General features: G+C 41.2%; 1 protein-coding gene and 1 long non-coding RNA gene across 3 annotated transcripts; both read right to left on the reverse strand.

Annotated features, from left to right (window-relative positions):
• Positions 1 to 802: 802 nt before the first annotated feature.
• LOC120437370 lies at positions 803 to 4229 on the reverse strand. The gene is made up of 3 exons (XR_005611061.1): positions 4171 to 4229; positions 2784 to 2818; positions 803 to 1155 (listed from the first exon to the last, which is right to left on the reverse strand). It is a non-coding gene; the product is annotated as an uncharacterized LOC120437370 (long non-coding RNA).
• Positions 4230 to 13130: 8901 nt separating this feature from the next.
• Positions 13131 to 23421, reverse strand: LOC120437359. 2 transcript variants are annotated; one of them, XM_039607907.1, is made up of 5 exons: positions 23240 to 23421; positions 21853 to 21962; positions 19806 to 20962; positions 19351 to 19667; positions 13131 to 13766 (listed from the first exon to the last, which is right to left on the reverse strand). In XM_039607907.1, the coding sequence occupies exons 3-5, from the start codon at positions 19994 to 19996 to the stop codon at positions 13411 to 13413; spliced, it is 864 nt and encodes a 287-aa protein (XP_039463841.1). In that variant the 5' UTR covers positions 19997 to 20962; positions 21853 to 21962; positions 23240 to 23421; the 3' UTR covers positions 13131 to 13410. The 2 variants fall into 2 exon arrangements, with proteins under 2 accessions (XP_039463841.1, XP_039463840.1); XM_039607906.1 differs by having other exon boundaries at positions 21853 to 23421.
• Positions 23422 to 23768: the final 347 nt, after the last annotated feature.

Consider the following 23768-nt stretch of genomic DNA (forward strand, 5'->3'; position numbering starts at 1 on the left):
TTTTAAAAAGTAACAAAGTAACAAATTACTTTTGAAAATAAGTAATCAGTAAAGTAACGGGATTAATTTTATGGAGAAATAATCAGTAATTAATTACTAATTACTTTTTTCAAGTAACTTGAGCAACACTGATCTTAAGTATGCTATACTTTTTTGGGCTAAAATAATAATAGCACAAAATAAATAAAGAATATAATAATAACTTCAATGAGAACTAAAATTATTAGTAACTTTAATGTCATTTAAATATTACTTGTTTTTATATTATATTTTGGACACTTTTAAATCATTCAGGCGATCGTGGCAGTACGAGTTGGCAGTTCGTCTTGTAATCAGAAGGTTGCCGGTTCGAGCACCTGGCTCCGACAGTCTCGGTTGTTGTGTCCTTGGGCAAGACACTTCACCCGTTGCCTACTGGTGGTGGTCAGAGGGCCCGGTGGCGCCAGTGTCCGGCAGCCTCGCCTCTGTCAGTGCCCCCCAGGGTGGCTGTGGCTACAATGTAGCTTGCCATCACCAGTGTGTGAATGTGTGTGTGAATGGGTGAATGACTGAATGTGTAAAGCGCTTTGGGGTCCTTAGGGACTAGTAAAGCACTATACAAATACAGGCCATTTACCATTTCCAAGTTTCTTATTGTGATACAAATCTGCAGCTCTGCCGTAGTACACCTGCATTACCAGTAGACGGCAGCAGACTTCCACTGTGAATCAAAGTCATGTAAAGGTTCACTGAGAGTTTTCAAACTCTGTGGGTTTGTGCTGATTCAGGTACAGGTGAGAAAATAATGATCCAGAAATCCAGTCTGACTCACATGTTTATGAGTTTGTAGTTTTTCAAACAGCAAAACACCTCAACTCTCTGTTTTAATGATAAAGTATTGAGTGACACACTGAAGACAGACAGCAGTCAAACACTGATCATCTGATTAATTCAAATTTGGTTATGAATGAATGTAACACAAACAATAATAAATGAACCTTTAAAAAGCATGTGAGCAGTTATGTGTGTGTCACTTCCTGTGCTGCTGCTAAAGTCTGTGGATTCAGTTCTGCTGCTGAAGCTCAGAGAGCTGCACGCTGTCCTTGGTGCTGAAACACCCGAGCTGGACAAAGAGCTCCAGAGAAGCCTCGTCTGACCAGCAGCCCAGTAAAGTACCTGCAGAGTGTCAGGAGACATTTGTATCAGCTCACTCTGTGTGTCATAAAAGTCATAAACAGTCATACATGCACGCTGCTACTAATAATTTCAGCTGTAATGACTCGTGTTGTGTTCATTTAACCAGGAGAGTGACGGAGGGCTCTGTGATTGGAATAAATATGAGTTATTGATCTGAATAAAATTATTTTCGGTTAAGAGTTTGAATAAGTGTTAAGAGGTTAATATAATGAACTCAATATATTTCATCTCATTCTTAACATGCTAATCTTAGGTTACCTTATATATTCATTTGATATACAAGATTTAATTTCAGTCAGCATAATTTTAGCTGTGTCCCAAAACGTCGGCTGCATCCTCCGGAGGCCGCATTTGAAGGCCGATTACGTCACAGCCCGGCGACGGAGGCTGTCCCAATTCGTCGACTCCTTCAAATGTGGCCGACAAATGCGTCCTTCATTTCCCCGAATTTGAAGGATGGGTTGGGTGTGTCCTTCGTGGCCCACCATATCCCAGAATTCATAGCGCGGTCCAGCCAAATTTCAGCTGCCAACAATGGCGGCCGCTACTAAGTTTTAAAATTAGTCTTATTACTCTTTCTGGGTCACAAAATAAACTTTCAACATATTTTCAGGCGAGAAAGTGGCGGTGTAAATTTCAAATATCTGCTTGGTTTATCAAGACATCGTATATTTGCAAAAGTGCGCCGACGTTTTCGGAGACGTCTGTTACCCACCCGCTCGATAGCAAACAGGGGGGGTTCAATGGTCGCTCGAGCCGGCGAGAGCAGCGGACTCCCGGCTTCATCGTTTTCAGACCCCCGCTCTTTCGCTACTCAGGTTAAACATGATATATAAGTCACTCGGATAACTTAAAAATGTAATTGTTTGCCTTATTTCGGTGTTTTATTTGTTCGTGAGTAAATCGGGTTGGCTGAGATCAAAGTTATTATATTATTAGATTAAATAAAACTTTATTAATCCATCGGGTGGGTTCTTCCGGGATTTTCACACAGCTGAATAAACGTCAAAAAGAAAACTGATTAAACAGAAGCGTGAGACGGTCGAGAATTTATGCCAGTGTCCTGTTATATTTTAGATAGCAAGGAGCAAACGGCCGAGTTTATTAAACTCCACAGACACAGCGGTGACGCAAATCTGAAGGCTAGACCGTCCCATTTCACAGCCTCGCACTTCCGGCCTTCTCGGTCTTCGAAGGACCCGGCCCACGTAGACCGCGAAGGCCGGGTCCTCCAAAGGATGCAGCCGACGTTTTGGGACACAGCTATGGAGTGGAAAAGCTGTTGTGTGTCTTTTGAGTGTAATTGTGTGAAATGAATGAGCTGTATACTGTCTATACTGGCCCCAGCACTGTAGACAGAATATATGTAATACAACATAAAAGTCAGTGAGGAAAGAAGACACAAGGAGCAGGGAGTAGGCAACTCCGAGAAGAGATGCTGTGAAGGTCAAAGGTCAGATGAAAATCATCACAGGTTGTGCAAACTGAAGCTCCTTTGCTGCCACCTACTGGCTCTTATTGTTTTGTGACTGATGCCTTTATACACCATGCAAACACCAAGCGGCCACTATATTAGGAACACCTTGCTAGTACTGGGTTGCACCTACCTCAGCACCTGTGTAGCTCAGCAGAGAGATCAGAACTAAAGGAGAAAAACAAAGTTGAAAAATGAAGTACTGAACCAGAGGATTGCTAAAAGACACATAAACAAAACTTAGTTAAAATTTGTTCATCAAAGTTACCAAGATAAATCAAAACCATCAGCAAAGCCTCAGTGCTGATGAAAACATTAAAGAGCAGCTGAGAGAAAAACCATCTGTAGTTGGCACAGTACTGCAACCTCATAAATGAGAGAGAGCAGGTCTGCTCCCCATCATTAATAACTGAATAACTGACTAGAATAGAAGAATAGAATAGCCCTTTATTGTCAGTGCACATGTCCAACAAAATTGGAAGCGCTTGACACCAACTGTGGAATAAAATAAAATATTAGCCAGCACTAATAAATAACAAACAGAGAAATTTGTACAATCATGAGGGATATATACAAAAATATATACAGAAATAAGACAAAAGCATCAAAATAGTTGCAAACTGCTTGGAAGTAGTGCAAAGAAAAGACTTGATCTGAATAGTCTGTGTGTGGTCTGAGCGATGGGGGTTACTCAGGCCATGGCTCAGATTGGTGAGGTAAGTGGGTGTTGTAGGGTGGGGTGTGGGGGGATAGTGTTTGTTAACACTCCGAATGGCTCAGAAGAAGAAGCTGTGGGAGATGTGTTCACCATTTATTATAAGAGCAGAGTGGATCTGTTTGTGTCTCCTGAAGTCCATTATGAGTTCTTTTGTTTTAAGGACGTTCAGCTTCAGGTTATTTTGTGAGCACCACCAGGTCAAATCTCCACCCTGTACACTTTCTCATCTTCATCAAAGATGAGCCCAACCACGGAGGTTTCAGCTACATATTTGATGATGGGGCAAAAGGACACTGGAGGAAATATGTTGTTTGATTCATTAAGATAGACTGCAAATTAGGGATGGGTATCGTTTAGGTTTTATCCGATACCGGTGCCAAACCGGTACTTTTGAAACGGTGCCGGTGCTTAAACGGTGCCCAAACCGGTGCTTAAAGAATGGAGAACACAAAATTGGTCAAAAAACCTTTCATGTTTAGCTGTTTTTCTGTAAAAAGATAACAATGTTAGCCTTTTCTTTAGCTATAGGGCATATATGGTATCACTCTTGGCTGGAAGCAGTGCTTAAACAATGGAAAAGACACCAACTTTGTCCAGAAACCTCTCATGTTTAACTGTTTCCCACTTTTTCTTTGGTTATTTTAGCCTTTTTGGCCAGGGTGAAGGGAGCATCTGCCATCAAACAAGAAGACAGCCGCATGTAACTACGACGGTGTTTGCTAGTTTGCACCTTACATGCATTAATGTAATAACGTGGTTAGTATACTCAACGTAAATTACACATGAACATTAAGATACTCACGCAGAGAAGAACGGCTGCTGCTGCCATCATCATCTGTCATCATTTCTGCTACACTGGCAGGGCTAGGGGCCAGGACGCTACTCTTCGGGTTTTTGGGGGATGTTGCTAACTCCGGGTCCGATAACAGGCACCACACCCGCTATCAAACACGACGCATTTCTCGGCTTTAAAAAAACACGCTATGCGTCGCCAGGTGTTTCATCGGATTCGAGGTGTTACCTCCTTTGCTCAGTATCACAGTATCACCTAAAAGCACTTGTTGCAGGCTGCTGAGTTTGCATCTTTTGCTATGAAGTACAGCCAGACTTTTGACCGCTTAGCCTTAGGCATTTTTAATCTGTAGCTCTGCTCTAAAAGAACGTACGTACCTGGACCCGCCTACTGTCCTCGGAAACGTAAAATGATTGGCTAGAATTGGCTCAGGAAAAAAAAAGCACCGAAATAAAGCACCGAAATGTGCGCTGCTTTTCGGTCTGGTTACTACCGTTTATGTCAGAACCGGTGCCATCATGGCACCGGACACCGGTACCCATCCCTACTGCAAATACAACCTATTCAGTGTGTGGAAAACTATGGAGGACAGATTGATTTTAAAAAAAAAGTTTTTATCTTAAGATCGCCACAGCAACCGGAGCATCCATCCCTAATCTGCCTAGTTTCACATGCTGTGCAGGCTGGGCTTTGTTAGGAACTGGATGGTACACTGTTAGACTTTTCATCGCCACTTTATGGTAACATACTGGCGTCACTGTTGCCAGCGTCATACCGTGACGCCGTGTTACGGTAGCTTACCGTTCTGCAGGATGATACCGTTTTTTGCTGGCGTGGTATAATACTCTTGGACAAATTATGGTAACGCACCGTAGCTTTTTTTTTTACGGTATCTCACTGGCATCACTGTCGCCAGTGAGATACCGTTATGTCGTTATGTCGTAAATTACGTCAACAAAGTAACATCATACTGTGATTAAGAAATTGGTATACTACCGTGTATTCACGGTATGTCACTGTAAGCCCGCTGCAAGGTAATAAACTGCAATATATTAACCAGTAACTTACCGTTATCACGCATCATCAGTACCAAAAATATTCATCTCTGCTAGAGGATACCGTGTCCCAACAGGCGGTCATTTACTGTTTAACAGGTCGTAATTTACCGTAATTTCAGTTAACAGTAACATACTGTAAGAGACTGGAGGGTTCCAAAAAAACTGGATGGATGGATGGATGGATAGATAGATAGATAGACACACACACACAAAATATAATTCATGTGCTTTACACCACTTTTTATTTCAGTTCTGATTTTCCTCTGCAGAAATACACATTTCCAAAATCAAAAACTAAAAAGAACTGAAAACATATTTTCATTGAGGAAGCACTTGTTTTTACTAAACCATGTAATCCATTATTTTCTCAGATGGTTGTACAAACAATAACGATATCATATCCATATCATGGCAGACAACATATGCTCAAGTGTTGGGTTTTCTTAGTTATATTTTGTAGGGTGTTAAACCTACACTGTGAAGTGCCTTGGCATTCATTTTGTTGGCACCATACAAATAAACTGAATTGTAATGAATATAATATCAAGCCCCACACTTCTGCCTTTATATACACTTTGTCCAAAATACTGGCTCACACCACCAAATCAATGCACAAAGCAGGGTCCACAAGGACATGGATGAGCGTGTGTGGTGTGAAGGAACTTGACTGACCTGCACTGAACCCTGACCTTGCTTTGTGGACTGAGTTCATTGATTTGTAGGGTGAGCCAATACATGTGACAATTAAAGTGTAAGTAGCTGAAATAATTTTTAACAAACGGAAGGAAAAAATATCAACACTGTTGCACTCAAAAAACCTGTTGGACAGAGACAGCGTCTTGCAAGATGGCGAGAGAGCTTGTCTTCATTGTTGCTCATCTTGTGTAAATGTCCAGAAAGCATGGGCCATGGATCATCTGTGGAGACACAGGTAACAACACATTGGTCACTTAAATTATACAAGAAATTCACTAAAAATGGCAAAAACAGTTACCTAATTTGAAGTTCTCCACTCAAATTCAGTAAGCCACTGGAGGAAAGTTGTGACATGAGGGTTAATGTGAACAACCTTTCGCTTCACAGTGGTCCCAGTCTTTCTGCTTGTCCCAACCTTGGAGGTACATTTTGTTCCCTCTTCAGGGTTTATCCTTACAAAAAACCTTGCACACGCTGACTCCTGGTATTCCAGGTTCAATACATAGAATGAACCAAAGAAGACTGACATTGCATCAGCAAAGATGTTCTCTTTGTCCAGCTCAACAATTACACGCCCCTCTGCACTCACCATCCAGCAGGTGGCGGTCATTGAACTTTGTCCTTAAATGTATAGGGGCAACATGTTGTCATTATGCAACATAAAATAATTTCAATACTTCACTTCTTCACACTGTCTAGATAGTCATAAAGCAAATAGCTATGTACAGTTAATTATTAATGGCCTTATGTACATAAGTCCGTTTTAACATATTATAATTGTACATAATTGGGAATTATTCTGCACATTAAACACACCTAACAAAGAGTCAGTCCAGTTAAATTACCGGAGATGAATCAACTGTATGGTTATTTTGGAGTTTATAGTTTGTTCTGCTCTTAAACTTTACAGTATTGACTTCAGTATTTTTGCTGTTGGTGTAGCTAGACTACTATGTTGATCAGTAATATGTAATGTGAAATTTGATATTGTTACTTTGCTGGATTCACTGAGACACATGTCCAACAACCTTGGTTTATAAAGGAAATTACAGAAATTTGAGCTACGAAAACAGAGACTGGATACCTGTGTCCACGAAAAGCTCCTGTGCCAAACAGAAATTTTAATACGGTCTAATCAGCTCTATTTCATAAATGACTTCTTACCAAGCATGATCAGCCTTGGGGTGATTGGCAGGCTTTTAACATGCAAACTGAACAATATAAATTTGCGTGCACTGAAGCCACAAAATTTAGAAATACACAGTTGCAAAAAATTCAGTGACCAATTACCTTTCCTGAATGACATATGCAATGCAAAAGATAAGAGTATTGTCAATAGGGACCAATTCCCAGTTTTTACATGATCAAAATTATTCACAAAAGGCTTCAATAAACAGAAAATGTGTGCCGACAAGAGAACAGTGCACAAAAACGAAAAGATATTTGAGCTCGACGCTTTAATGGGTTTAACATGACTTAGTCAGCACTCCGCACCGTACAGGTAGTACAAGCACACCTGAAAACACTGACCAGCTAACAGTTTTAAGCATTTGGGCGCAACCTCGGTAGTTCACCGATTCACCTGTTGCAAACGTCCAAGTTTCTATCAAGTCTCATAAATCCATCGGCAACTATTACCTAACTAGTCTTTTGAGTCTCCACATTCATAGCTATTGACATTTTGTCTTAGCATTTGAATGAAAATATCCTGGCTGGGTAGCTTAAAAGTCAAAACAAACAGTAATAAGAACGCATTTCGGACTTCTCTCGAATAAGTGAAAAAAACACTTACCTTCAGACTGATTAGCTGGTTCCGATCCAACTTTAATGTGTCCCATGTCAGTCCGTTTTAGGGAAAAAGTGTTAAGTGGTTTCATTTAATTTTGGGATACTCCCGCATGGACGAGCAATTTGGAGTCTAGCAGAGTTATCACGAATAGCATACGATCTTCAGATATAATCCAATCAACCTTGCATTTAACCCGATTGAACATCCAGTTACCTCTGACTACTTCTAAGTTGCACATGTTAACGGTCTCATCATCACTCTGTGCTGCAGCGAACTGGATCTGTGGCACAGAATAGTTGATGGTCATGTTGTTCTCCTGCTTTGCAGCTTTGTTTGAGTCTGAATTGCGGCTTAAGCGTGCAAAACTAAGAGAAGCAGATCAATATTTTCTTCTTGTTGTTATTTAATGGTGGTTGGCAACCAGCGAAAGGAGCATTAACCACTCGAGCAATATTTTCTATCCCCATTGTTGTTTTTTGAAAGTGAATACCCGACGTGTGCGTCATACGTCACGTTGTACGTCAGGTGAAGGTGTGGTGTCGGCTATCGCACCTGTCGCATTAAAAAGCTTTTAAAATGTAACAATTGCTTTAAAAAACACAACCCAACGCGCTAAACTGTGATAATGTGCAGAGCATATTATTAGGTTAGTTCACTGTAGTTAGGCAGAGGTGTCTTAAAAAGAACCACCTTATACAAAACAAATGAAGGTCCAGAAAGAATAAGAAGAGAAAAAAGGAACACCCTGCTAAATTAAGTCATTTTTAAACATTACTCTAAATGTAGCCATTAGTATTTGTTGCTGGCCATACAAAAAATAAGTATACTTCAATTATATTTCCCAAGTATACCTTACCTACGTATACTAATAATGCTTCTTGGGACTATATTGGCCCCCGTTTTAGTACATAACAGTATTCTTGAAATTAACTTTTAGATGTACTTTTTGTTCACCATAATTGTACTAGCATAATGTCATAATGTCTACAAGAGTATAATTAAAATATACGAGACTATATACGAGGATTGACTGCTCGTTGCCTTTTTCTATCCCCCCATCACCACCACCTCTTTTTTGGCTGTCTTGCACTAAACATCGTCATACTATTCCACATTTAGTGTAATTTCTCAAATAACACAAAAAGATATGAATAGATAGACAGATAAAAGATTCACATGAACAAGTGGAGCCTATAGAGATTATATATAGTCATTCTTGCAAAAGCAAAATGTGTTCCAAACCACCATGAAATTCAGATCACAATTCTGATTGCAAAAGATTGCTAGAAAGGACAAGATTTAAAAAAATGGATAAACGAATGTGATCAAACTTTTCATTTGAAAAATCCCATTAAATTTCATCACTCGAGATACAATAATAATAATATAATATCAAAAACCTCAAGCATTCAATTTCTTGTTACATTTTAATAGTTCAAACCTCAAAGACATTAAGTTTACAGTCATATATGATCAAGAAAATCAACAATCTTCACATTTCAGAAACTGAAACCAGCTTTAAATATGACTACAATAATGATAAAACAATCAATTATCTCGTCATGGTCTGTGTGCGGCAGGCAGGAAAGTATGCAAATGCAAACTCGTGGAGGCGGAACTTAAACTTCAGCTTTATTGTTGGTAGAAGACAAAACAGAAACTAAACTCGGAAGGCTAGAAACTGTCATGGTCCCCGTGTCCCTCCGACTGGCTCATGATGGCTACAGGTTTTGTTTATGTTTTGCTTTCTCCTCCTTTCTCCTGCCTGCCTGGGCAGGGCTCATTATGAGCTCTTGCTCTTGGTCCACACACCTGTTATGATTTCCACGGCCTGTTGCTGGTTTACCTGAGCTTATCTGTAACTATTGAGCTCTGCGGCACGGAGCCGTTCATCGCTGAAACGTTGAACCTCCCATGTTCATCATCTCAGCTCTTTGTTAAGAAATCTCTCTCTGTAAACTTGCCAGTTATATTAACTCTTCGTGTATAGATTTCCCTAGACCTGGTTACAGAACCTTCCCTGTCATTTGTGTGTGTGGCTGTGTGAGTGAAAAGCAGGACGAGAGTGGCTGAAGAGGAGAGCGAGTGTGGACCCCCTGCCCAACTCCCTGTACATATATGTAGCACTGTGGTTCACCCCTTTTGTAAATAAACTGTCACCTTTATATTTATTAGAACAGTCTGCATGTGAGTCCCTCTGTTAGCCTGACAAAAACTGAGCATGAAACAGAACACACGGGCAAGTATAAGGGACAACGTGACGACAAACAGGAACACGTGTTCCTAACCCTAACCCTAACACGTGTTCCTGTCCTTCCATGATGGTTCCTCGTCTCCCTCCTCTTTCTTGGGTTTCTGCTGCCTGAGGTATTCACTGAGCACTCGGTCAGTTGGGGCCATCTTCCCGATGTATTCTTGGATGTTCGTTGTCTCATCCTGGACTGTGGTGCTGACACTCACCAGTCCTCGGCCCCCTTCCTTCCGCTTAGCGTACAGCCTCAGGGTGCTGGACTTGGGGTGAAACCCTCCATGCATGGTAAGGAGCTTTCTTGTCTTTATGTCAGTGGCTTCTATCTCCTCCTTTGGCCAGCCTATTACCCCAGCAGGGTACCTGATCACAGGCAGGGCGTAGGTGTTGATGGCCCGGATCTTGTTCTTACCGTTCAGCTGACTCCTGAGGACTTGCCTGACCCTCTGCAGGTACTTGGTGGTTGCAGCTTTCCTAGCGGCCTCTTCATGGTTCCCATTCGCCTGCGGGATCCCCAGGTACTTGTAACTGTCCTCTATGTCTGCAATGTTGCCTTCTGGTAGTTCAATCCCCTCAGTTCTGACTACCTTTCCTCTCTTTGTTACCATCCGACTACACTTCTCCAGCCCGAATGACATCCCGATGTCATTGCTGTATAGCCTGGTAGTGTGGATCAGTGAATCGATGTCTCGTTCACTCTTGGCATACAGCTTGATGTCATCCATGTACAGGAGGTGGCTGACAACCGCTCCGTTTCGTAGTCGGTATCCGCAGCCAGTCTTGTTAATGATCTCACTGAGGGGGTTCAGGCCTATGCAGAACAGCAGTGGGGACAGAGCATCTCCTTGGTAGATCCCGCACTTGATGGTGACTTGTGCTATGGGCTTGAAGTTGGCCTCTAGTGTTGTGCGCCACATCCCCATTGAGTTCCTGATGAAGGCTCTTAGGGTCCTGTTGATCTTGTACAATTCTAGGCATTCCAGTATCCAGCTGTGGGGCATTGAGTCATAGGCCTTCTTGTAATCAATCCAGGCTGTGCACAGGTTGGTCAGTCTGGTCTTGCAGTCTCGGCTGACTGTTCTGTCTACCAGTAGCTGGTGTTTTGCGCCTCTGGTATTCTTGCCAATCCCTTTCTGTACCCCGCTCATGCATTGACCCATGTGCCCGTTCATCTTAGCCGATATGATGCCTGACAGGAGCTTCCATGTAGTACTGAGGCAGGTTATTGGTCGGTAGTTGGATGGGACCGGTCCCTTCTTGGGGTCCTTGAGGATCAGGACCGTCCGACCTTCAGTTAGCCATTCCGGGTGTCTCTCGTTAACTAGCAGCTGGTTCATTTGTGCTGCCAGACGCTCGTGGAGTGCAGTCAGCTTCTTCAGTCAGTAGGCGTGAACCATGTCGGGCCCTGGTGCTGTCCAACTCTTCATACTGGAGACCCTTTCTTGGATATCTGCCACTGTGATGGTTACTGGACCCTGTTCAGGGAGGTTGCTGTGGTCTGCCCTCAGATCCACTAGCCACTGAGCATTGCCGTTATGGGTTGCGTCCTTCTCCCATATGCTCTTCCAGTATTGCTCCGTCTCCAGCCTTGGTGGTGCTGTTCTGTTATTGTTCCCTTGCCACTGAGAGTACATCTTTGCTGGTTCTGTGGAGAACAGCTGGTTTATTCTCCTGCCTTCTATCTCTCTGGTGTACCTCCTCAAGCGGCTGGCCAAGGCTGTGAGTCTTTGCTTGGCAGTTTCCAAGGCCTAAGGTATGGACAGCTTGCTGTATTTCTTATGCACCTTCTTTGTCATGCCTTTCTGCAACTCCGTTAGTTGGCTAACCTCCCTTCGTGCTACTTTGATCTTGCCCTCTAGCCTCCTTCTCCATGGAGGGTACTGCCCCTTGTGGCTGTTCAAGTTGTAGCCAAGCATCTCACTGATCACTGCTGCCGTAGTGTAGATCAGCTTGTTAGTGTCGGTAATCGTGGTTGTAGGTTGTTAATGCAGCATCCGTAGTGCTGCATTAACATCATCTAGCAGAACTTCTGAGGGTACTTCACGTACCCCTTCCGCCAGGGTTACTTGCGTAGTAGCATTCCAACAACGCCCTGTTTTCATCTCTTGCCCACCGATGCCTTCTTGTTCCAGTAGCCCACTTGTCGTCAGGGTGCCCTGGTTCCTCAACACCTGACGCGGACCTTGTTGATCCGGGCGACGTCCGAGCCGGCATGCCTTCATATTTATCTGTCTCGCTCATGTCTGCGGTAGGCTTGCTTAGCATAGGGGGTCTAGCCTTAGGACCCTTACTGGATACAGACGCCCCAGGCAGGAATCGAACTTGCGATCCTCTGCTCCAAAGACGTGTAGTCTAACCACTACGCTATCCAGCTGCATTGGCGTTGTCGACAGGATCCAGCAGATCCCGGGAACAACATCGGAGATCTCTGTCCAGAAGAGCGCAGTCCTGGGAACAGCTAAGATACTGCGCAGGACCCTCAAGCTCCCAGGCCTCTGGTAGAGGACCCGAGCTTGAAGGATAAACCGCCCGCAGGGGCGTGCTGGGTGTTTATATATATATATATATATATATATATATATGGTTAAGTGTCAATATTTACATGAGGGATTAAAAATATGAATGAAAAATGAATGTGTTGTGCTGGAAAAACAGCTGATTGAATTTATTGCATAGATACTAATTTTCATAATTAATGTGCAGGCTGGACTCAAACACAGGGCTCAGGAAGGCCAGTTTAAGTTATTTTACTTACAGTGAACTAATCATCTTGAGTTTATCAGTTAGTGAAGATCTGAGCTCAAACGCTAACAGGAGCGGGTCAGATAGCTCCTCCACAGATTCTATTTCAGATTACTGCCTCTCAGGGAAAACAAAACAGGACTTCTGCACAGAGGAGAAAACAAGGAAGCTACAGGCAACGTTTCATAGATGTGAGGTGACAACTTAAAAATCATGTGTGTTTAAAAATATTACTAAACATTTAAATACATCATCCAGCAGCTGGGACTTATTTGACCAGAGGTGGAAAGAGTACTCAAAATTTGTACTCAAGTACAAGTACTGTTACACTGGTTAAATTGTACTCAATTACAAGTAAAAGTACTGGTGTAAAAAAAAAAAAAATACTTGAGTAAAAGTACAAAGTACTCTTCTCAAAAACTACTCAGAGTATTAATTACTTTTTAACAGACTGATGTTTTATTCTGTCGTCAATAGCAGGCATTCAACTCGATTCACCAGTATAAATATTTATGTTCAAAGCACATTTTTCAGATGAACAAGGTATAGAAAGGTAACTTGTTTTGTACATAAATGTAGATATAAAAGAAGGAATTTTGTTTGTTAAAACAATGACAAAAATGTTTCTGAACATGCGTAGAACCGTTTAAACTTTTCCCCATACACTGAACAACAGGCAGGTAAGTGTCTTAAACTCTTAGCATTTCTGTCACACTTTACTTTCTGAACCTTTTGTTCAGTTTCAGCAAGAGCTGGTTTTCTAAATTAACAGAGGCTATCCGACTTCGTTTGGCTGTGAAGAGTAAACCAGCACAGCTAAAAAGTCGTTCACACGCAGCAGAAGCAGGTAGAGTTGTGTTCAGTTTAAGAGAGAGGTTTTTGATGGCTGAGAAGGAGTGCAGCAGCTCCATGGTGTCTGTGGCACAAGCAAGATAACCATCAAGCTCAGCTGCACTTTGCAGCCTTCTGGAGATTGGTCTGGAGAAGAATTCATCTTCATCAGATGACTCTCTTTGCTGATCCTCACTCTCATGCTCCGTCGTTTCAAGATGTTGTTTAATGTATGCCAAGGCTGTAATTGCAAGTAGATAACACGATTTTGTTATTTACAGGGTTCATACGCCTTTTTCAGGGTCAAATTCAAGCACTTTTTAAGCACTTTCAAGGTCCCTTTTCAAGCTTTTCCAGCACACATATACAAATACACATATAAATGTGTGTACTGTCTCAGTGGCAGATAGTGCCCCACAGGTCTCAGTGTGAGCGTGAAGACATTTACAATGTTTAAGTAGTTTAATGCGTAGGTGCTGACGATAAACACATTTTGAATGAAAGCCGGGGAACTTTGGTAGCACAGAAACACGTGGCTATTCTTTGTGACCATATGGCTCGGTCCCTCATATTACCATTATTTCACCCAAAGGCACCAAGTTAATACTTAAAAAAGCTGCAGCAATACACACAAATATAAACAGTACTTGGTGACAACTTTGCTTTTAGCCTTTAACCCTCTGGTGTCCAGGGTATAATTGGCGTTTTTGACAACTTTTGATTTGGCCTCTATATTTCACCTTTAAAACTGTTTATCTAAATTAGAACAACAATTAAGAGATTTTAAAAAAAACAACATACAGATATGAGTGCCAACTTGGCTGAAAGCATTAAAGATGTAAGAAAACAACTAAGCGATCTGTCTATGGAGGAAATAGAAAAGAAACTGAGATTCACAAAACAAACATTTTATGAGTTTGGTTCCAAAGCAACCAAAATACTGGCTAAACGATTAAAATCAATACAAATAAGTAATGCAGTTAATAAGATTAGAGATCCAAATACTAAGGAACTACTATATGAACCAACACAGATAAAAAATGCCTTTCAAAAATACTATAAAACATTGTATAATCAACCCGACCAGAAAAATGGACAAGAAATTGAAGAGTACTTGGCTCAGTTAGACCTTCCTTCTATTGGGATAACTCAAAATGAATTTTTAACTAAACCAATCACTAAGGAAGAACTGGATAGGGCAATAAGGAGATTGAAATCTAACAAAAGTCCAGGGAGTGATGGGTATCCCAATGAGTGGTATAAGACTTTTAAAGAGGACTTGGCTCTTATTTTGATAGATTCTTTTAACTGGACACTAAAACACGCTAAAAGTCCACCCTCTTGGAAAGAGGCCATTATATCAGTCTTACCAAAAGAAGGTAAAAACAAGGAAAACTGTGAGTCTTATCGCCCAATCTCCATCTTAAATGTGGATTATAAATTATTTACATCCATAATCACAAGACGCTTAGAGCTGTTTCTCCCGGATTTGGTGGATGAAGACCAGACAGGATTCATTAAGGGGTGACAGACACAAGATAATATACGACGCACATTACATATAATTAACGAAGTTAATAAAGAGAAAATCCCAACAGCTTTAGTGAGCTTAGATGCTGAAAAGGCCTTTGATAGAGTTTCTTGGATGTTTCTTTTTGCTGTTTTGAAAAGAATGGGCTTTAACAGTATCTTCATCGAGTATATACAATCCTTGTACCACAGGCCATTGGCTAGAGTTAAAATAAATGGGGACCTGACAGACAGTTTTGAGCTCTTCAGAGGAACCAGGCAGGGTTGCTGCCTGAGTCCAGCCCTTTTTGCTCTGTATATCGAGCCTTTGGCCCAGTATATATCTGACAAAGTGCAGACCTAAAAGGGGTTTCAGTTTCTAAAATTGAACAACGAATAGGTCTCTTCGCTGATGATATAATTATATACCTACAGGATCCTGATACGACCTCGATTGATTAAAGCATTAAAATATTTTGGCAAAAATTCAGGGTATAAGCTAAATATCTTAAAGACTCAAGTACTCTGTCTGAATTATTTCCCCAAAGATTCAATTCAAAACGAATATAAATTAAAATGGGACTCAAATAAGATCAAATATTTAGGTGTCTATCTAACTAGTGAAATAAGTACACTATACGAGGCAAATTATGTAAAGATTAGTAATACAATTCAAAAGATTTGATTAAATGGGCTCCACTTGTCATGGACCTCAGTTCAAGAATAGAGGCAATAAAATGAATGTGCTTCCTCGACTACTGTATCTATTCACTTCATTGCCATATACCAGATGCACAATTTGTTAGATGGGATAAATTAGTTAGTAGATTTATTTGGAAAGGGCAAAGCCAAGAATAAGATTTAAAATACTCCAATTAAGAAAAGAAAAAGGAGGACTTGCCCTCCGAATTTCAAGGAATATTTCTATGCAGCCCAGCTGAGATATATTGTTTACTGGTGTTCCCGGATTATATCTCAAAATGGAAGCATATGGAGATAAATTATTGCTCATCATGTTATCCACAAGCAAGATTGGGAGAGGAAACTATACAGTCTATGAACATAAATTTTATTACTGAATTCACTATTAAACTCTGGTGGATTACAGTGAAGAAATATAGAATTATAGAAGACTGTAAATTGTTGATTTGGCCTGCATTTTCTCGAAAATTCCAAAGTGGACAATGGGACAGTACATTTTTAAGATGGGTCAATAAAGGAATTACAGCAATGTGCACATTAATAGACGGGAAAACATTCAAATCCTTCGAGAATCTACAGAGACAATTTGGACTGGATAAATCAGACTTATTTAGGTACTTTCAATTAAGACATTTTTACAATACAGAAATTAGTAAGAAGCTCTTGAGAGAAGGAAGCCAGATAATAGAAATAATAACAGGTGCATATAAAAATCCTCCATCAAGAATTTTATCGAAATTATATAATGGTCTGCAAAATTTGAATAGGAATGAAACATTATATATCAAACAAAAGTGGGAATCTGAATTACATCTTGAATTGTCAGAGGATGACTGGCGATCCGTATGTCTCACACAGCATAATTCCACCAGCTCTAGACGATGGAGAGAATATGGCTGGAAAAATGTGATTAGGTTCTTTATTACTCCTTATATTAAAAGCAAGCAGCTGAAAACATCCCAACGATGCTGGAGATTATGTGGAGACTGGGACGCCAATCATTCTCATGTGTTTTGGAAGTGTAAACATATCAAACCTTACTGGGAAAGCATTACAGTAACAATGAAGAGAGTGCTGGGGTATGAAGTGCCGTGTGAGGCACGAGTAATGTATTTTGGAATATGGGGAAATGTAAGAAAGGAGGACCAATACTTGTTCAAAATTATGTTGTTGTCAAGCAAAAAGGTAATAACAAAAAACTGGCTGAAAAGTGACCCTTTAAAATTGGAAGAATGGACTGATGTAATCGAGGAAATATATATAATGGAGAAAATAACCTACACTCTGAGACTGAAATCTGACAAACATCGAAAACAGTGGGCAAAATGGATAGCCTACAAGACTCATTCAGTTCCATAAGGCAGGGACCTTTCCTCGTTTTTTGTTTTGTTTTGTTTTGTTTTATGTTTGTTTGTTTGTTTTTTTTCTCTTCCTTTTCATATTTTTGTCTGCGTGAACTATACATTTGGAAAAGTACAAAATAAAAAGTTAAAAAAAGAAAAGAAACTGTTTATCTTGCCAATCTGTTATTTACTCATTTTGACATAATGTATCAGCACAATTTATCTAAATTCAGACAAAATTTAAAATACGAGTAGAAAGTGATATTTTTGACTGTAAAAACCACAAGCATGTTTAACGAATCATTTTCATAACTTGAAATGCAAATAGAAATTGTACATTTTTAAAAATATCCACAAGTTTTGCAAACAACAAAGTTATATGGTATGGTAAATCCTGCAGGTCTGACAGTAGGTGTGTCACTCCTGTTTTCCATGTGGGGACAGCGTTTACACTGCAATCTGCCTTTGGTGGCTTTTTTTGCAGGAACTGTGACATTCACTTGTAGAACTGACACACAAAACAAAACAACGACTACACTACACACTAACTACACAAGACAACACACTAACTTGAGACTCCAAACACAGTAAACGTCACAAATCTCTCACGTATCAAAACTCTCTCTCTCTTTCGCTAATTCGCTCTCTCTCGCCGGTCACTCTAAAACTTCCCTCTCTTCCCAAACAACCAAATGCCACATGTTGCCATATCATTTTTTGATTGGTCGACATGGTACATTTTTCCACCAGTAGGGAAGGAGTGTTTTTTCCTTTTCTTTTTTCACTCACAAGCAAAGCGTGTTTGCTAGCGCTCTCACTAGAAAACACCGTTTTACCGTTTTTCTTCCAGGAGTAAACGCCACTATTGTATTCGAAAAAACCCAAACAACACAAATTAAAAACTGGTATTTAGGTTGAAGTCCGCACGTTCGACCCAAGTTGAAATGGAGACTCTGGGTCCATCGACCCCAGAGGGTTAATCAGAAAGCCTTAAGTTGGCTAGTTATGTATCGGGCTAATGTTTAAAGCTTTCACTTGAGCAAATTAACTCATATTACTGCTAAGTAATGTTAGCTAAGTTCACAGCATATTCCAAAATAGCGCTGCCATACTGCATCACACTCAGTGCATTTCAATCATTTCTCCAGCGAGTTTGATAGCTAGCAAAATAATAATCATAGTTTTAAAAAATAGCATGTGTAACGTACACGTACTGGAAAATTATTTACTAGCACTCACCTATCATGCGACTAGAGAGCGCAAACTCCGCCATTGTTGTTTTCCATTAAACACTCATTAAAACAGCAACCTACAGGTATGTTAGCACACTCCTCACCGACTGGCAGAGGGAGGGGCGGAGTCACAAGTTGAAATAGACACATGGCAGCCCAGGCGGGGAAATTTTGATCTGATAAGAAAACTACCGTGGTGAAGAGGGAGCTGAGTGTAAAAGCGAAGCTCTCAATTTACCGGTCGATCTACGTCCCGACCCTCACCTATGGCCACGAGCTGTGGGTAGTGACCGAAAGAACGAGATCGCGGATACAAGCGGCAGAAATGAGCTTCCTCCGAAGGGTGGCTGGCCTCTCCCTTAGAGATAGGGTGAGAAGTTCGGCCATCCGGGAGGGGCTCAGAGTAGAGCCGCTGCTCCTCCACATCGAAAGGAGCCAGTTGAGGTGGTTCGGGCATCTGACAAGGATGCCCCCTGGGCGCCTCCTGGGTGAGGTGTTCGGGCATGTCCCACGGGAGGAGGCCCAGGGCAGACCCAGGGCGCTGGAGAGATTATATCTCTCGGCTGGCCTGGGAACGCCTTGGTGTTCCCCCGGATGAGCTGGAGGAGGTGGCTGGGGAGAGGGAGGTCTGGGCTTCTCTGCTTAGGCTGCTGCCCCCGCGACCCGACTTCGGATAAAGCGGATGAGGATGGATGGATGGAAAACTATTCAGTCAGATAGTTATTTGTGGTGAATGAAATACAGTTACACTTTCAAGCACTTTTAAGCACCACATCTAAAATTCAAGCACTTTTCAAACCTTGAAAAGACAACATTAAAATTCAAGCATTTTCAAGGATTTCAAGCACCCGTACGGACCCTGTATTTAAATTTCAGTGATTATTCCTGAACACAAATTTAAAATCGGCAAATTCTCCAAAAGGATTGTTTAGTATTCAGGACAGACCATCAATAACTTACAACGTATTAGGGGAAATACTCACTTAAGCATGTGTTCAAATGTAAAAATACACAAAAATGGGATCACATGAATCCTTACCAGCCTCTATTACATCTGCTCTGTCAGTCCAGGAAGTCTTGAACTTGGGTAAGAGGACTGCAGCTGCAGCCAACTCTGGATCCTCTATCATCAGTCCAAAACGCTTTTGAAGGCCATTTTGCAGGACTCTGATGAGTGGGACACACGTCTTGCTTGATGTCTCCAGCCTGCTAAGTTTGGACAGTAGTTGTTGGATTACTGGCAGGAGCCATCCCATAAAGGAAGTGGACTCAGACTGAAGGATGTTTGAAGTTTTCACCAGTGGCTTCATGGTGGTACAGTACTCCCTAAGGAAGGCAACTTCTGCAGGACTCAACCTGTAAGACACAACAACAAAACCCACCATGACTATAATAGGGATCTTCTGATTTAATATTAAGAGTCTGCTCACGTTTTTAACCATCCATTAAGGAAAATTCCCAAAATTTGCAACCATATTGGTAGGTTTTACTCACATTTTCACCTTGAACTCCTCACAAATGCTCCTGATGGCATCTTCCCCCTTCTCATCAATGATGTGTATTATCCTTTCAATGGCAAGGTAGGTCGAATTCCACCGTGTTGCATTGGGACGAATGATCTGTAGCTCACACTTGTTGTTAGAGTGAATTGTTAAATGTTTGTCATTTTTATGCTTACCATCCATTTCTACATTGTTTAACTGTAGGATGAAAGGAATTCCACTGTCCCCCTCCCCAGATTCTCGAGGTTCTGGGTGGGGGGCTGTAGTCTTTTATTACAGGCAACATCCATGTGAAGGTCTTTTTGATGTAAGCTTCCTGCCCAGTAGGAGGTCACACACACACACACACACACACACACACACACACACACACACACACACACACACACACACATATGCATACAGTGCCTTGTCTTTGTAACCAAGGGGGTTTATGAGGGGAGGTACTATTGTTTTGTGTGAACTGTCTCTCAATAAAAGGCAGCGAGAGGAGGCCATCGTCGGGGTCATTCGTGATGAGCTAAGATACCAAGGAGGCCTCCCTTGCGCAAGTAATCAATCGCTGTTGCCTTGTTTTTCTTTCATGGGAATAAGTCCTGGATACAGCAGGGTCTGAGTTTAGACACAACAATTGTCCTCTACCACTTCATTAGCCAAATGAGACCGGCCAGTTTTGTTCCAAATGGCCTGGCATTTTGCAAAGGTTGCACGGGAGAGCCTCTTGTAGGTGTCATTCATGCTGTAACTTTTCTGATGAGCTGACCAACAATCAGTAGTGGTAGCAACAAATTTGACTTTATCCAATCCTGCAACCAAAGTCATCTTCATGTGATCAGCAGCTTCACAGATTCTGGCACGGACAGTGGGTCTGGAGATGACTTTGGCTTGAGGTTGTAATGTGGTAACTAATTCTTTGAAAGATGGCTGTTCTACCACTGCAAATGGCTGTAGACCCTCACATATGAAATTGATGACAAGCTTGTCAACAGTTGCTTGTGGAACATGTTTGTTTGCAGCTCTCAACATCAGGTCTGGTAACTTGGCTTGTGTATTTGCTGAGAGCTTGTTTGGTGTGGCTGTGGTCTTTCGCTGACGAGATGTTGATGCCACAGTGATATTGTACTGCTCAATCTTCGATGGGTGTTTCCTCTGTAGAGATAAATATTATCATACGTCAGGTTCATACATTACTTCATAACATCACTGTGATTAACACTAAAGGAAAATACATTTTAAAAACATCATTCAACTAGACTTGAGCTAATTTTTGATTGTTTAGCATAGTATAAAAGAGTGGTGAATTTGGTCAAATTTTGCAGATATATTGCTGTATTTATTCACAAGTGTAAACCAATTTTGAACGATCATTGCAAAAAACATGTATTTCTGTATACATTCTAAGTTCTGTAATCTGTATACTATCTGTAAAAAGAGTATCGACCAATGTATCAGTATCTAAATATTTAACTCCTTTTTATCAGTATCACCCTAAAGTTTTCAGTATCAGTCAGGTCCTAAAAATACTAAGAGAGCAAAATATGTGTATATAGCAAATCTAATTTAAGAAAAGGGATCACATATAATATAAATATATCATGCTGGGAAACATATAACCCTACTGATTACGAGCCATGTCACCATGATAGACCTATATCAGGCCAATGATACTGATCAACTGATCCATCAATCGGGCTCTGGTACATGTCAGCTGAGAGCTGGAAGATTAATTTGAGATGCAGCTCAGCACTGTGTGCCAGTTTTTTGTTTTTTTTAATATAGGCCAGCTGATTGTAGGCCTGTGAGTTTTAAATGACTACAAATTTAATTTATTGCAAGGACGGTGGTTGTCCAAATAATAAGCTAAAACATTCCTATGAATTGTAGCTCAGTTATGCATGCACACACACACACACTTTAGCTAGCTCCGTCTTATTTTAATATCAGGCTAACCAATGGCAGTGACAATATCTTAGCCAAACTAATAACCTTAACAAACATGAAAAATAAGAAAGCAATATTGTACATGTAAAACCTCTTACCTCAATGTGTTTTTTTAGATTAAACGCCGAAGTCTTGTAAGCTGAAATGACTGTAGAGGTCAAACAAAGTTTGCACTGCATCTGGACGCTGACTCCTTTTCTTACGGTGGCTGGGAAGTGCAAGTTGCAACAGATTAAAAAACCACAACAAATTAAAAACCTGCAACAAATTTAAAAAACCGCAACAAATTAAAAACCCCCACAACAAATTACAAAAACTCACAACAAATTAAAAAATCCCACAACAAATTAAAAATCCTTGACGGAAAGGGATTGTCTGAAATACCAGAAGTGACACAACGATTAGCTTAATAGGGCTTTTGGAGCGTGATGTTACGAGAGGGGGCGTGGCCTGGATTTTTGGTTGAGGCGCCATGTTTCTGGGCCAAACAAAGCGCTAGCGAAAGAGGAGCGAAAGTACATGGATAACACCAGCTATGGTTCGTACTTGCTGTGCGGTCGGTTGTAAAGTTAGATCGCACGACCGGCAAGGGAATAAGGTTGAAAATGGTTTATCTTTTCATTCTTTCCCCACCTGGAAGCAACATGAGGCAGCTCATGTATCGGATGTCATGTGTCACTCTCTGGTTTTATGTTTCAAATTCGTTTAAGACATCCAGAGTACTCTGATGACATTGACAAGGACATCTCCAGTTTACATGGGAAACTATTATTTCATGTTTTTGAGATTATTTATTTACATCACTTTTCAGAAAACGTACATACAGGTCTTATTCAAAACTGCATATCTGTTTTTATAATGCATGTTGAAAGGGCAAAAATATTCCTGAGATACTGTTAACATTATTAATTTTGAAGGCTATTATACAGTGGTATTAATTTAAACTGAACACAAAAGGATTTTGATCAAAGTTAATGTCTCCACTTGTTTAAAAAAAGAATTCTGTCATTTATTTGCTTTTATTATTTATTTATTTGCCCTCCACGGACCATCTCTGCACTGCGTGGGTGATTAGTGGCTCCGTGCACACTAAGGGCTGCACACAGGGACAAGGTTACGACTAGGTTACGATCAGATCTTCCCTGGGCAGGGAGAGGTGATGAACTGTATGCCACTTTTTCATTGGCATACATTAAGTACAATGTTTTATTGCCTACGGTGGGGCAGGTCACATACTGGGTGAAGGTGGGCAGTGTGGAGTCCAGCGAGACATGATTAAAGTCCCCTGATATTAGAAGAAGAGCTCTCGGAGATTGCGTTTGCAGTCTGCGGACCACAGAGAGTCACAGGCTGCCTCCACGGATGCTAACGGCTAATGTCTCAATGTCTGTGTTGCAGAGTTGTTCTTTCACAGCGATGTGCCCAGGGATACCACAACTGTCTTTAACAAACACTGCCCCCCCAGCCCCCCTCCTTTCCTCTCACCGCTGTCTCTCGTCTTGTCCGCCCGCAGCAGCTGGAAGCCGGGCAGCCTACTCACAGAGGGAGTACCGGGCAGTGTTGGGGTACTGCCACTGTGACCGGGTTAGTGTCATTAGCTCCTCAATCATATCAGGGAGCGATCTCACATTTACAGTGATTACAGGAAGGAGAGATGGTGTGTAAGGTGTCCTTCGGGAGACATCACCCCTGTCTCTTCCCTCACTGGGGACGTAGGGTCTGTCTGCCGGTAGCGCAGCTGCAGGGCGCAGCGCTAACAACTGATCCCTAACGTAAACAAAAGAGCCATGCGCCGAGTGTCCAAATACGGGTGAAAAAAGTGGAGACAAAAGAAGAGAAAAGTCAACATAACTAGCACGAAGTGGTAATGCATGATGGCAGAATCTGATTGCTAAGACATAAATTAAAGGTTAAGAGAAGTAAAGAGGAAAATAAGAAAGCTCATTACCTGTTAGCTGCCATAACAGGTACCACAGTTAAGGTTTCAGAAAAAGTATTCTGTCATTTGTTTGCT

Source organism: Oreochromis aureus, linkage group 3, assembly GCF_013358895.1.
Source record: "Oreochromis aureus strain Israel breed Guangdong linkage group 3, ZZ_aureus, whole genome shotgun sequence".
NCBI lineage: Eukaryota > Metazoa > Chordata > Actinopteri > Cichliformes > Cichlidae > Oreochromis > Oreochromis aureus.

What these genes read in the sequence shown, in the direction of transcription:
- LOC120437359 (XM_039607907.1), bottom strand. Translation starts at nt 19,996, where the DNA reads ATGGATGGTAAGCATAAAAATGACAAACATTTAACAATTCACTCTAAC. An exon ending in GAGGAGTTCAAGGTGAAAAT is followed by an intron (nt 19,668 to 19,805) that starts GTGAGTAAAACC and finishes TGTGTCTTACAG; the next exon opens with GTTGAGTCCTGCAGAAGTTG. An exon ending in AGCAGATGTAATAGAGGCTG is followed by an intron (nt 13,767 to 19,350) that starts GTAAGGATTCAT and finishes TTGCAATTACAG; the next exon opens with CCTTGGCATACATTAAACAA.